Source organism: Octopus sinensis, linkage group LG3 (genome assembly GCF_006345805.1).
Source record: "Octopus sinensis linkage group LG3, ASM634580v1, whole genome shotgun sequence".
Taxonomy (NCBI): Eukaryota; Metazoa; Mollusca; class Cephalopoda; order Octopoda; family Octopodidae; genus Octopus; species Octopus sinensis.
This window is the reverse complement of record NC_042999.1, coordinates 139,601,656-139,613,923: the sequence shown is the minus strand read 5'-3', so window position 1 is coordinate 139,613,923 and position 12,268 is coordinate 139,601,656. Positions and strand designations below refer to the sequence as shown.

Here is a 12,268-nt window from a genome sequence, read left to right as displayed (position 1 = left end):
AAAATACAGAAGAGTTTTCAGTCTTGCGATAAATTGTTGATAAATTTCAATATTGTCTACATAAACTTGTTTGTTGACTACTGCTGCTAGATGTAACCTGTTGTTATCCTCATTTATTACCTTTGTACTACTAGGAGTTGGGTGATTTAACAATAACAGTGGTGGTAGCAGTGCTGCTGCCTTGAAGTCGCCAAACAAAGATGAGATCTAAGCGCTGTAGAATTGGAATCCTTTGCTACCTGGAAGGCTTCTCCATCGCTTTTACTCATGACTGTGTCATTGGTGTTTGAAGTTCAGATCAGTTGTTTTCTTTAAGAATAGTTATACTTTTATGTATTTTGTATTAACCGCATGTGGGATTTTACAAGCTTGCTCAGCAGTATTTAAGACAAGTGAGATGTAGACACAACCAAGATTAACAACTAATATCTGACTCATAATGAATTCCATTTCTTGACTGCAGCGTGACCTCAGTGCTTCTCTACATAATTTTCAATATCTTTGATTAATAGAGAGGGAGGGAACATGACTATCTCGCTGCTGCATAAGCGGTGTAGATGTTGGAGACATTCATTTCACTGTCGAGCAAGTTGATCTTCACTTGAGCCTTCATGCATGACTTGGTCGCTTGCGCTAGATTCTTAGGATTGTCATACCTTTTCAGAATGCAGACAAGTTCTCAATGAAGTGTAAGAAATATTTTCTTAACACCAATGAAACTTATGATTATTGGGAGCTTTCTGTTCCTCACTTGTTTGATGATCCTGCTCAGAACCAAAATGTGTTTATGGCTGTCTGTTTCTCTTGAAATTTGTTCTGTGAGACCCTAGTAGAGGTTTTAACAGGCTGAAAATGGTAGACATACATCCTGTTACAGTTCTTGCTAAGAATGGAACTGAAATAGATCCCTCTCTGCTTTTGAGGTAACTTAATATAATGCTGTCGACTAAAGCATAGTCCAGTACTCTAAGAACTACTCCATCTTTACCACAGCTCTCACCAGTCTTCTAGAATGTCTATGCTCTCACATACTCTGTCTCTGTAAATGGGCAATCATCAATAGGAGTATCGCTAAAAACTTGGTCAATTTCTTTATCTTTGTCAAGGATAATTAACATTTGTTTTTTATAAGTGTTCTAAAAAATATCTTCTTATTTGTATGGTATAATACACATTTTGACAAATGGCAATCTGTGTTAAAAAAATATCATCATATTTATATATAAGATGTATTATGAAGAACATTAGGATGAGAGCCACTATCTGGTAAGATAGCCTTATGTATAAATGGCACTGAAGATATTTTTTATTTGATATAAATTTACATGAAAATGAATATATCAATATAAATTTGTATTAAATTGTTTATTTTAATATACAAAAAGATCACCACCATCATCATCATCATTGTTATTTAATGCCTGTTGTCCATGCTAACATGGGTGGGATGGCTTGACAAGAACTGGTAAGGCCTGGGGATGTTGAATAATCGGTTTTGGGTTGGTCTCTATGGCTGGATGTCGTTCCTAACACTGACCCTTCTAATGCTTAGAATTTACAACATTAGTGAATGTCCTCCCCTATATCTGCTCAATAATCTTTGGTGTAAAATTATTTGGGCTCACTAAACCCAATGGAGCCCTGCACCCTTTGCCTTCTACTGCAAAGGTGTGCTTACGATCGGTCTCTGTCACCTTGCCCTCCTTGTCACTCAAGGTCATCCTCAAACTTGACCTTAAGAATGCCTTCAACTCCATTAGCCGCGATGCTGTCCTTAGCTCAGTGAGTGAGAAGATCCCACAACTCTACTGCTTTGCATGGCAGCTTATTGGGAGCCCTCCTATCTCTCTTTTGGTGACCATATCATCACCCCCACCTCAGGAGTTTAACAGGGTGACCCAATCAAGCCCACTCTGTTTGCACTGGGCATTGATGACATCACCTTGATGGGGATCATGCTAGACTTCAACATCTGGTATCTTGACAATGCTTGTCTGGGGGACCTCCTGACAGGGTTTTTGCCATTGCTAACATGACGGTTGGGGAGCTTGGTCACTGGGATCTCCAAGTAAATATCTCCAAATCTGAGTTCTGGATCCTCAACCACCCTGCTTCTCAAACATCAACCAACTATTCACCATTTTGCAGAGTCCTTCCCTTCCATTGCAGTCCCTGCCCCATTGGCTTGGTGCTCCCTAGGAATTCTAATCACTGACCTTGCCTTTGAGTCAATCTTCCAGTCGAAGGTGGCTGTCCTTGAGCAATTGCTGAAAAATATTGAAGCTATCGAATCCCATCAATATTTTTTCATACTTAGGAATTACTTCTCAATCCCTAAGCTTTCTATATTTACTCAAAGTCAGCTCATCTTACTGATTCCCACCGTGCCTCCAATGCTTCAACAAATTAATCTTTGAGAGACTCGAATGCTTAGTCAATGTCAGACTCTCTACCCTAAAGTCCAACCCCTCCTCAAAGCAGTAGGGTGGTGTAAACGGGCAGTGTCAGAGCTATGCTGTCGGGAACTTTGATTAGTCTGGCACCGAGCGGTATTAGGGCCGCAGTCTGGCCAATGGGTCTCTGGTGAAAATTCCAAGAGGCGTCTGATTGACAACCGGCAGCTTCGAGGTCATTCTGTCCCTGCATCTGTTGAGACTCTGCAGCAAACAGGGTGTCCCATCACTCGGGATATGCATACAAGATGTCAGGGACCGCTTGTGAATTCAATATTCCCACAAAACTTCTATAAATCCTACTACAACCATGGCAATGAATACGAATACAAATTATCTACCTACTACAAACTTGCAACCAATCAACAACCCTCAAACTTCTATGGCTCTTCAAACTACTCCTGGAGTAGTCCTACTCCTTAAACGTAGGACAAAACTGAAGGTAGCATGCTGGAACATCAAAGCCCTTCGTGGTGACGGTGTCCAGGTGCTATCAATGAAGGCTTTGTACAAGTACTGTGTGAATGTTGCTTGCCTTTTAGAGGTCTGACTTGCTGATGTTGGCCTTCTACCTATCAGGGTGCCGGGCGAGGATGTCAGTTATCACCTGTATCATAGTGGCGTGATCGACAACAGCGGTCTTCATGGGATCGCTGTGGGGCTCAGCCCTGACGTGCAAGCAGCTCTGCTGGTGTGGCAACTGATCTCACACCGACTCACGCTGGTTTGGTTGAGGGATCAAATCTCCAATGTCAGTGTGATTGCTGTCTATGCGCCCACTCTGAGTGCAGACGATGCGGACAAGGTGCAGTTCTACGCCAATCTCCAGGCTGCAGTGGATGGTATCCCATCCAGTGATGTTCTCATTGTCACTGGGGACTGGAATGCACGAACAAGGCCGGCTGATGATACAACGTGGCATATACTAGGACACCGTGCCCTAGGTGTACGCTGTGACAATGGTGAATGCCTCGTAACCTTCACAGATGCCAATCGTCTCATCATTACCAACACCCGGTTTCAACATCCTCCGCGCCATCTCGTCACTTGACGGTCCAATGACGGGAGAACAGCCAATCAAATCGACTACATACTGGTCGGGTCCCGCTGGGCTATCTCAGTGGGGGACTCTCGTGTGTATCGCAGGGCTGATACGGGCAGCAAGCATGGGTCAGACCATACTCTTGTTTGGGCAACTTATTGTTGTTGGCTGCAGGCGAAACCTCCTCCTAACCGCAACAAGAGAATCGACATCTTGCAACTCAAACTTGATGCTGGCAATGGTTTCCAGTTGGAGCTGCAGAACCGATTCCAGTTGCTTGGTGATGTAGTGGAACAGCGGCTGGAGCAGGAGTGGTGTGCACTGAAGGAGGCGACAGTTGAGGTGGCCCGAAAACACCCCGGGTCTACTCACCGCCGTCATAGGGACTGGATCTCCGGCGACACTCTTGAACTCGTGGAGAGGGCAAGGAGGCTCGGCTCGAGGGGGCTCCAAAACTCTGGGATCTACAACATCAAGCCTCCTAGGCCATCCGGACCGATCTAAATGCACACTGGCATGTATTTGTGGAGCAGACTGAGAGAGCATGCAAGCTTTACCAACTGGTGAAGCAGGCCAGGCGAAGCAATCCGGGTGTCAGTGAGACGATCCATGATTGGAACGGCGCGGTCATTACCAACCTCAGTGACCAGCTGGGCCGATGGCAGGACCAATTCTCCGAACTGCTCAATCACCAGTCTGCATCTACGACAACCGACACTCAGCAGCCTGGAGAGGAGTGCGGGTGCAACACTGCCCCTCCCATGGTTCACTGTTGATTGTGCACTAATATAATAAAACAACAATATAATAAAAAAAAGATTCTGCGTTGAAGAAAAAAATAAAAGTTAAGAGAGTTATCGAACCTGGAGGATCTAGAAACGCTCATTTCACCTACTGTTGGACCTTCTCGGGTAAGTTTAATTTGTTTCCATCACTTTGCTATTATGAAATACTCGAAAATCGTCTAATGTGGTTCTATTATTTTCACATCTTAAATATTATAATTCTTTTGTTTCATCCTAGTTACCCTATTGTCTTTTTTTGCGATGAATGGTCAATCATGCCTGCCGTGCTTTAGTAAATAATATTTGTACCATGTAACTATCTTCTACATATATGTGATGCTATATCTTAATTAAATATAATGCATAGAAAATCTAGAAAAACAGCGAATTCAGAACTTGAATTCCTTAACTAACGAATACATCTAAAATGAAATATCGTAAAAATATCCAACTGTCTTTGTGGTAAATAAAAAAATTGATATTTCTTCATCTTAATAATACTAAAACTCTAGAGATGTTTGTGTGTACCCGAAATATCTCAGAAATAGTATATTTTATCCTATTTTTTACTTTTTTCATATTTATTTTCATACTTACCTTCTGCAGTGCAGTACAAGTTTTCCTGATAAATATCAGGACCTTTATTTATTAAAGAAGACGTTAGAACAATTTCTGTTTTTGAAAAACAAAACAAATCAAAAAAATATGGCTTACGTGACGACTACGCTCATTGAATACACACACATATAATGAATGTCATGTGTCAAAGCAACACGAACACACGTCCGCCACCTGTGACATATACACACGCAGCGTTCGTACTCTCTAAGAACAACAACAACAAAAAAGAAGAAAATTTCGACTCTTTGACATACACAATATTTTAATCATTTAAAAATACTTAACTCAATGTGATTTCAAAAATGGGCGGAAGTAAAGGACATGGACCGCACCCCCTTTCGGTTTTTTTTTCTACAGAAACCCCCCTTTTCCCCTGCGGAGTAAAAATATTTTTAGCTTTTCTTACGGAAATTAACGAACAAAACTAGTTGATCTGGATGACAGTTCTTAGAAAGATCACTCCAAGGGAATACAATTACTAATATTTTTCCGAGTGTATTCAACGTATCTCAGCGCCAAAGATTTGGCTTCTATTTCTAGCACGCCCTGCTATTTGCGACAAAGGACCCGAAATACCTGTTACGTGGTGGCAGGGCATGCAAGATGTAGCAGCCAAATCTTTCCTTTTCTGGGGGGAAAAGAGCCTGTTACGCATGATGTCACTTTCGTTGAACGCATGCGAAATAAACTGGAAAAGAAGAAACACTCTTCCAGGTGACCCAATGGGTCACGGGTAGTCAAGTTTGATACAAAATCATAAATTTCGAATTGAACTCATTACTAAAATGGTATGGGTTGATTTTGGCAGGGTTTGAAACTATATTTTACTATTTTCTCATGTTGACTCCAGCAAAGAAGCTTCATCATATCTCTATATTATAAATCTGAAATGCGAAAAGTTTGTTTGTTTGTCTGGTTTTGGCATTGAGAACGGGTTAAAGGCCACTAGATCCCGTCAGATTGACTCCAAATTTTACAGGGACATGTAAAATGAGGTGAGGATATTAGTGGGCTAGGTTAGAAATCCCCATCTTAAAAGGTGTCGTTGTTAGGGCCAAAAACTCACTTTGACAAGTCTACTCTCATTCTTTTATGTATTTGTCTTCCTCCGTCACCCACTCTCTTTCCTCCCTTCCCATCACTTTCTATATATAACGTCGCTTCACGGCGTCTAACTCCCTTACCTTCACTTTCTCTTTATAACGTCGTGTCATGGCGTTCTATATCTCCCCCCTCCCCGCCTTCGACAGCGCTTTCACACACTCTCTCTCTCTACGTCTGTCTGCATTCATAGAGAGAATTATCATCGTCACCACCATCACCACCACACAATCATGAGAACAAATATTATGAATCAGATATTTATTGGGTTAATTTCTATATGTGTGTGTGTATCTGTATTTATGTATATTAAACTTTTTCATACTTTTTGATAGTTATATATATTTTTTAAAAAATTATAAATATAAATTAATAATTTTTATTTTATATTTAAATAATTTAAATTTTTCAATTTTATATTTTATATATTTTGTATATTATATTTTTTATTTTTATGTTTTGGTTTATGTTTTTCACTGTTTGATTTGCCTATTAGTGGTTTTATCTCTAATTTAATTTATACATATATATATATAATTTGTACACATTTGTATATATAATGCGTGCACACACACACATACACACACACACACCACACACATACGTATATATATATATATAATGTGTGCATTATGTGGTCGGTTGAGCTGAAAATATGCACACCTATGTTAAAAGTGGTGGCAAGCTTGCATGACAACTATTTTTTTCCTCAAATGAAAGGCGTGACCTCTAGGACAAAATTCCTCATCTTATAAAATGTGGCCCCAGTAGACCCGAATGAAATCGGGTTATATTAACCAAAATGTGAAAAGGGGTCTAAATGGGGCTGGAAGGGGATTAAAATTTAAAGGAGCGGGTGTTTAGGAATTCTCTATTACATCAGGCTAAAAAATTTGCGCCAGCCTTTTAATCGTCAATGTGTTGCTGTCCATGATGAAGAAGTTTTGAATGCTTGCCATGGTGAGTCTATTGTCGTGAGAAAGAATCACTTCAAAACTTGGTGTTTAGGAATTTTCTTTTACATCAAGTTCAAAATTTTACGCCAGCCATTAAACTGTCAATACGTTGCTGTCTGTCGTTAAGAAATGCCAGCCATGGTGACTCTACTATCCTCAGATTCTATCCCTTCAAACTTTGGTTTCCAATATTTTATTATTTTTATTCAGCTCGCAAGTTCGTCTGTCCCTTTTAAATGTTAGTGTTTTGCTGTCTGCCTTGAAGCAGACCTTTCCGTTGTCACTGCCTGATATTTATGATTGGTCTTTCAAAATATTTTATTTCTCAACTTACTCAAGATCTTTTGTTGTTTATAAATGGGAGAGAGATAGATAAAGATACAGAGTAAGAGAAAGCGAGGGAGAGTCCGAGAGAAAAGAAAAGTAAGAGAGTGGAAAAGTGAGAGAGAAACAAAGAGGGAGAATCATCATCATCATCATCATCGTTTAACGTCCGTTTTCCGTGCTAGCACGGGTTGGACAGTTTGACCAGGGTCTGGGAAGCCAGGAGGCTGCACCAGGCTCCAGTCTGATCTGGCAGTGTTTCTACAGGTGGATGCCATTCCTAATGCCAACCACTCTGTGAGTGTAGTGGGTGCTTTTTTCGTGCCGCCGGCACGATCGGTTGGTGCTTTTTACATGCCACCGGCACAGAAGCCAGTCAAGGCGGCGCTGCAATCGGCCACGTTCGGATGGTGCTTTTTACGTGCTGAAAGGAGGGCAACAGAAAGTAACAACCACACTCTTACCCGCGCATAGAGCGGGTCACCTTAAGCTAGTATATATATATATATATATATATATATATATATACATATACATTCCGAAGTCCAGATTTTGAATCCCTTCTCAACTATTTTATTCCTTTTCTCATTGTAAACCAAATCATCTTTTGGTTTCAAAATATTTATTTTATTTTTCAGATTTGCTTTTCAATATGCCTATGCGTAAGCGCTCCAACTTATCAAACCACCGAGCTAGAATGAGGAAATTGCGAAAGAGGAAGGCACATGCTCGGGTAATTTTTTGATTAATAAATAGCCTTTTTACCCAAAAGAAAAATACTTCTGATATGGGCTATTCGCTCACGTTCTGGTGATCAGATTCCTTTTTTTAAAATTTATTTTTTTACATTTTACTTTACTGACAACATTAAAATCATTAAAATAATCCATCATTCACTATTTTTTCTCCATTTTTCTAAGCTATACTTAAAGCACATTTTTTCTATGCTTTAACTGCCAATTACAAAAACAAAATGTATTCATATTTTATACATTAAATTTTAATGAGCTCTTCGTTCTTTTGAAATTTACTGAGAAAAACTGACTAGATACACCCCTATCTTTAATAATTTTTTAAGCACATTGCTTTTTTCCACCTTTTCTCCATGAAGGCTCACTCCTTGGAATCCTCAACCGCCCAAAACTCGCCGATGGAGCAAATAAAAAGAGAACCCGCCATCAAGCATTTGCTTTGTGCTTATCATGTACGTTTTTTGAATTAAAATTTTTTAAATAAATATTTCATTAAATATTTTCTAAAACGATTTACCCAATCAACACACTACAAATTTCATGGGTCGATTATTTGAACAATCTTTTTCCGGTTCCTGTATTACTTAACCTACAACAATTTCAATTTTTAATGCACGTTTATTATATCTGAACTGTGCTTTATTTTAATTCGCCGTCTATATTTGTATCTTTTACATTTGAACATTTATTTAGAAGCCTCCACATTTTTTGTGCTAAATTTTCATTTGTTACTACTTTATTTTTTTTTTAAATTGATGCTTTTATTAAAATGAATTATAATTCTCCTGGTCAACAGTTCGTTTCCTCGGTTGCCTTCAACTACGACCCTGCCTATGACTACGCCAGTCGAGCTGATGTGTCTATCGGAAAGATGGACAAAGCGTGCAACTTCTGTGGAGCCAAAAAGTGGAAATGTGAGACTCCGGGCCTTTGCTGTTCCGGGACCAAAGTTAATCTTGAGCCACTGGCTGAGCCTCCTCAATTACTCTGTGATCTTCTCACCGGTAACTCAGACCACGGGAAATTATTTCGCAAGAATTTGTAGAAGTACAATTCCTGCTTCGCGATGACGTCTTTCGGTATTAGGGATGGACAAAATGCTAGAACAAACATCGACAATACAGATGTCGCTGGCACTTCTCGAACTGATCAAACCAGGCCCAGAGAAAAACTTTACAATTAAAAAATTCAAGGCCAGTGTTACCACTTGATTGGAAACTTCGACCACAGCAAGGAGAGGAGCCGAGATTTATGCAAGTCTTCATGGGCAGAAATGAAGAAGAACTATCCCTTAGATGCAGCAGAAATGCGTCCATTAATGGCAGCGTCATTGAAGAACTTCAAACAATGCTTCATGAAACCCATCCATATGTCCACGATCTGAAAGTTGCTACTGAATTTTTGGACTCCAGACCTGAAATGAAACTGGTCATCCGAGCTGACAAAACACCACCGGCGAACATCCTCGAAGGTTCAACGCTTCGACGACCAGCGAAATTGCAGCCATCATGGTTGACAAAGAACACAGCACCCGCGACATTGTTCTCCAACACCGAAGTAACCGATTGTCATTTGTCTCCAAAACCCACCGCTCCTACAACTGTCTTCAGTATTCACTCTTGTTTCTGCGTGGTGACGACGGCTACCACTTCCACATACAACAGATACACCCAACAACTTGAGTTCCTGTGCAAAAAAGTTTCTTGCAAGGCATTTTATGCCTACCGAATGATGGTTCGGGATAACGATTTCAACAAGCTGCTACGGTTCAAAGATGTCACTAATCAGTTCTTTGTTGACATGTATGCCAAAATTGAATCCAAACGTCTGTTCTACATCTGCACTCACCAAAGGAGCTCTGAGCTGCTGAATACACACAGCTTCACGATGCAATGGAGCATGACGGAGATGCGGTGATTGTTCTGCAGTATGCTGCGATTCTGCAATGTAAGCGAACCCCTACAGCTGTGGGAAACGCACAAAAACAGCATGTCGGAGGACATCTTGTGAAGACTACACGCAAGAGAATACAACAATGAAATCTACAACAAGGCGCTCCTTTATATCGATAGGCGTCTCTGAGCTGCTGGATTCGACGATGTATCTCATTTCGGTATTCCAAACCCTGTCTACAGAGATGGCATTTTAGATTCAGAATACATCACGGAATTGTACTACAACCTTAAAGAATTAACCAAAATGTTGGCTCGAAATGAATCCAAACATTTGATTGAACAGCAATTCGCGTACAACAGAATTTTTCCAGTGTCATTTCAAATGAAGGTACACTTTTCTTTTTGGATGCTCCGGGTGGCACAGGCAAAACATTTGTCATCAACCTTCTACTTGCAAAACTGCGAAAAGACAGGAGAATCGCTTTGGCAGCTGCATCAAGCGGAATTGCAGTGACTTTGTTGCATGGCTGTAAAACAGCACATTCAGCCTTCAAATTGCCATTGGATATTGCAAGAAAGGAGAAAAATGTGCATGATAGCCCTTCTGAAGGGCTACATGTAGATGTAATTTTTTTTTCTGAAAATGCCAACAATGTAAGTAGTAAGAAATTAAAAAGAAAATGAGGGCAAAAAGCAATCATTTTTTCACAATGAAAAATTGTTTCCTAGTAGCCGGAATTTTGTGACAAAATGTATGTTTATTAAGCACAACAGCCTGCAGTGCATGCCACTGGGCATTTAAAGCCAATCGCACAAACCTAGAGGGGCTCTGAGCCCCCTTGAATCGATAAAAAAATCACTCTTTTTGCCATAGCAACCACATCTTTATAGCTTGCGAATTTTAACCATCACAGGTCTCATCCTCACCATGCATTTAGTATCCTTGCCAAGTTTCAACTTGATCCAAGCCTCGGTTTGGCCGCCATTAACCGTCAAAGCAAAATGTGCATACAATTTTCATCCAAGGACTGTTTTATAGATATAGATAAATGTATTAAGAAGGTTCATGATATGAAGTTTCTTGTGATGTCAACTTTTAGTATTACAGCCTCTCCACAATTTTCATTAAGAATGAGCTCAACAAAATCATGAATTAAGGCTCAGTCATACTTTGTATGCTTCCTTGAATCTCCATGTCAGGGTTAGGAGCTGTGCAATTGATAAACATCAGTGGACAAGCCAAGTAACTTAGTGTGCTCAGTACTTCATTATCTGGTATTATCAAAAATATGCACCTGTAATACAATATCATGTACACTATACAGTGTTGAGGGATCACTATCCATTATAAATTGAGTATAATTTTGGAATTAATGTATATGATAAAAATACAAATTTAATGAAGCTACTGTTAAATCAATTGTAAACTCAATCAGGAATTACAACGTTGAAAAATTTTCTGCAGAAAATCTACCAGAGAAAGTCTTGTGTGAATTGTGGCAGCAGTTACTATATATTTGATGTTGAAGTCAAATTACAACATGCTACCATCATGTCAGATTTCAGAATAGGATAAGTATAACATCCAGCTCCATTCTCATTTCAGTTTTAGGATTCAGTAGAGATTCTTTGTTCAGGTGATTTTGAATGCTTTTGTGGATTTGCCATATACTTATGTGACTGACAGATTTCATTTTTTCTTAGTGAAAGTTTCAATGAGGCAATTCAAATATTTGTTAGTCTTACAAACAAGAATTTTCAGTTATCATTGACATTTTCATTAACCTAAATTATTCATTCATCACAGTCCAAATTATTTCCATTGAACTGAAATTTTTATTCTTTTATCTTTTTCTTTCTTTCTTTGATCATGCCTCACTTCCTCAACACTCAGATGAAAATGACACAGGAAAAAAAGAAAGAAATACAGCACCTTGGGGAGCAACACGAGAATCGAATGTTAAGAAATCAACAATCACATGACAGATGGTATGTGATGACTAAAATGGTATTTTGACAATGCTATTGAGTTACTATTTTTCTTTTATATATTCTGAATTAATTACAAATTTTCATTTTAGGCAAATGAACAGTGCTTTATCAACTCCAAAGATTTCAAAATGTGTACATCCAACTAAAATGCCAGTCCAGCAAGATTCAAGTTTAGCACAAGCATCGCAAAATATTACAAAACCAGCTCAGGTGTTGACTTCACCATTTCAAATAACTCCATCCAAATCAAAGCTGGTGAAATATCCAAATCAAACAACTGTATCTAAATCAATAATTAGAAAAACAGATTTACCGAAACAAAAATTGCTAGTTACTAGTCACGAACA

General features: G+C 39.3%; 2 protein-coding genes across 3 annotated transcripts in view; both read left to right on the top strand.

The window, feature by feature from the left end:
- Positions 1-12,268, top strand: part of LOC115209898 — a 46,865-nt gene that overhangs the window by 32,886 nt on the left and 1,711 nt on the right. The window lies entirely within an intron of this gene.
- LOC115209900 lies at positions 4,106-10,507 on the top strand. 2 transcript variants are annotated; one of them, XM_036501407.1, is made up of 4 exons: positions 4,106-4,406; positions 7,921-8,015; positions 8,394-8,486; positions 8,831-10,507. In XM_036501407.1, exons 2-4 carry the CDS (start codon positions 7,935-7,937, stop codon positions 9,077-9,079), a joined length of 423 nt encoding a protein of 140 aa, XP_036357300.1. In that variant the 5' UTR covers positions 4,106-4,406; positions 7,921-7,934; the 3' UTR covers positions 9,080-10,507. The 2 variants fall into 2 exon arrangements, with proteins under 2 accessions (XP_036357300.1, XP_036357299.1); XM_036501406.1 differs by lacking the exon at positions 4,106-4,406 and having other exon boundaries at positions 7,968-8,015.

Coding starts and splice junctions, on each gene's coding strand:
- LOC115209900 (XM_036501406.1), top strand. CDS start 9,286: ATGCAAGTCTTCATGGGCAGAAATGAAGAAGAACTATCCCTTAGATGC.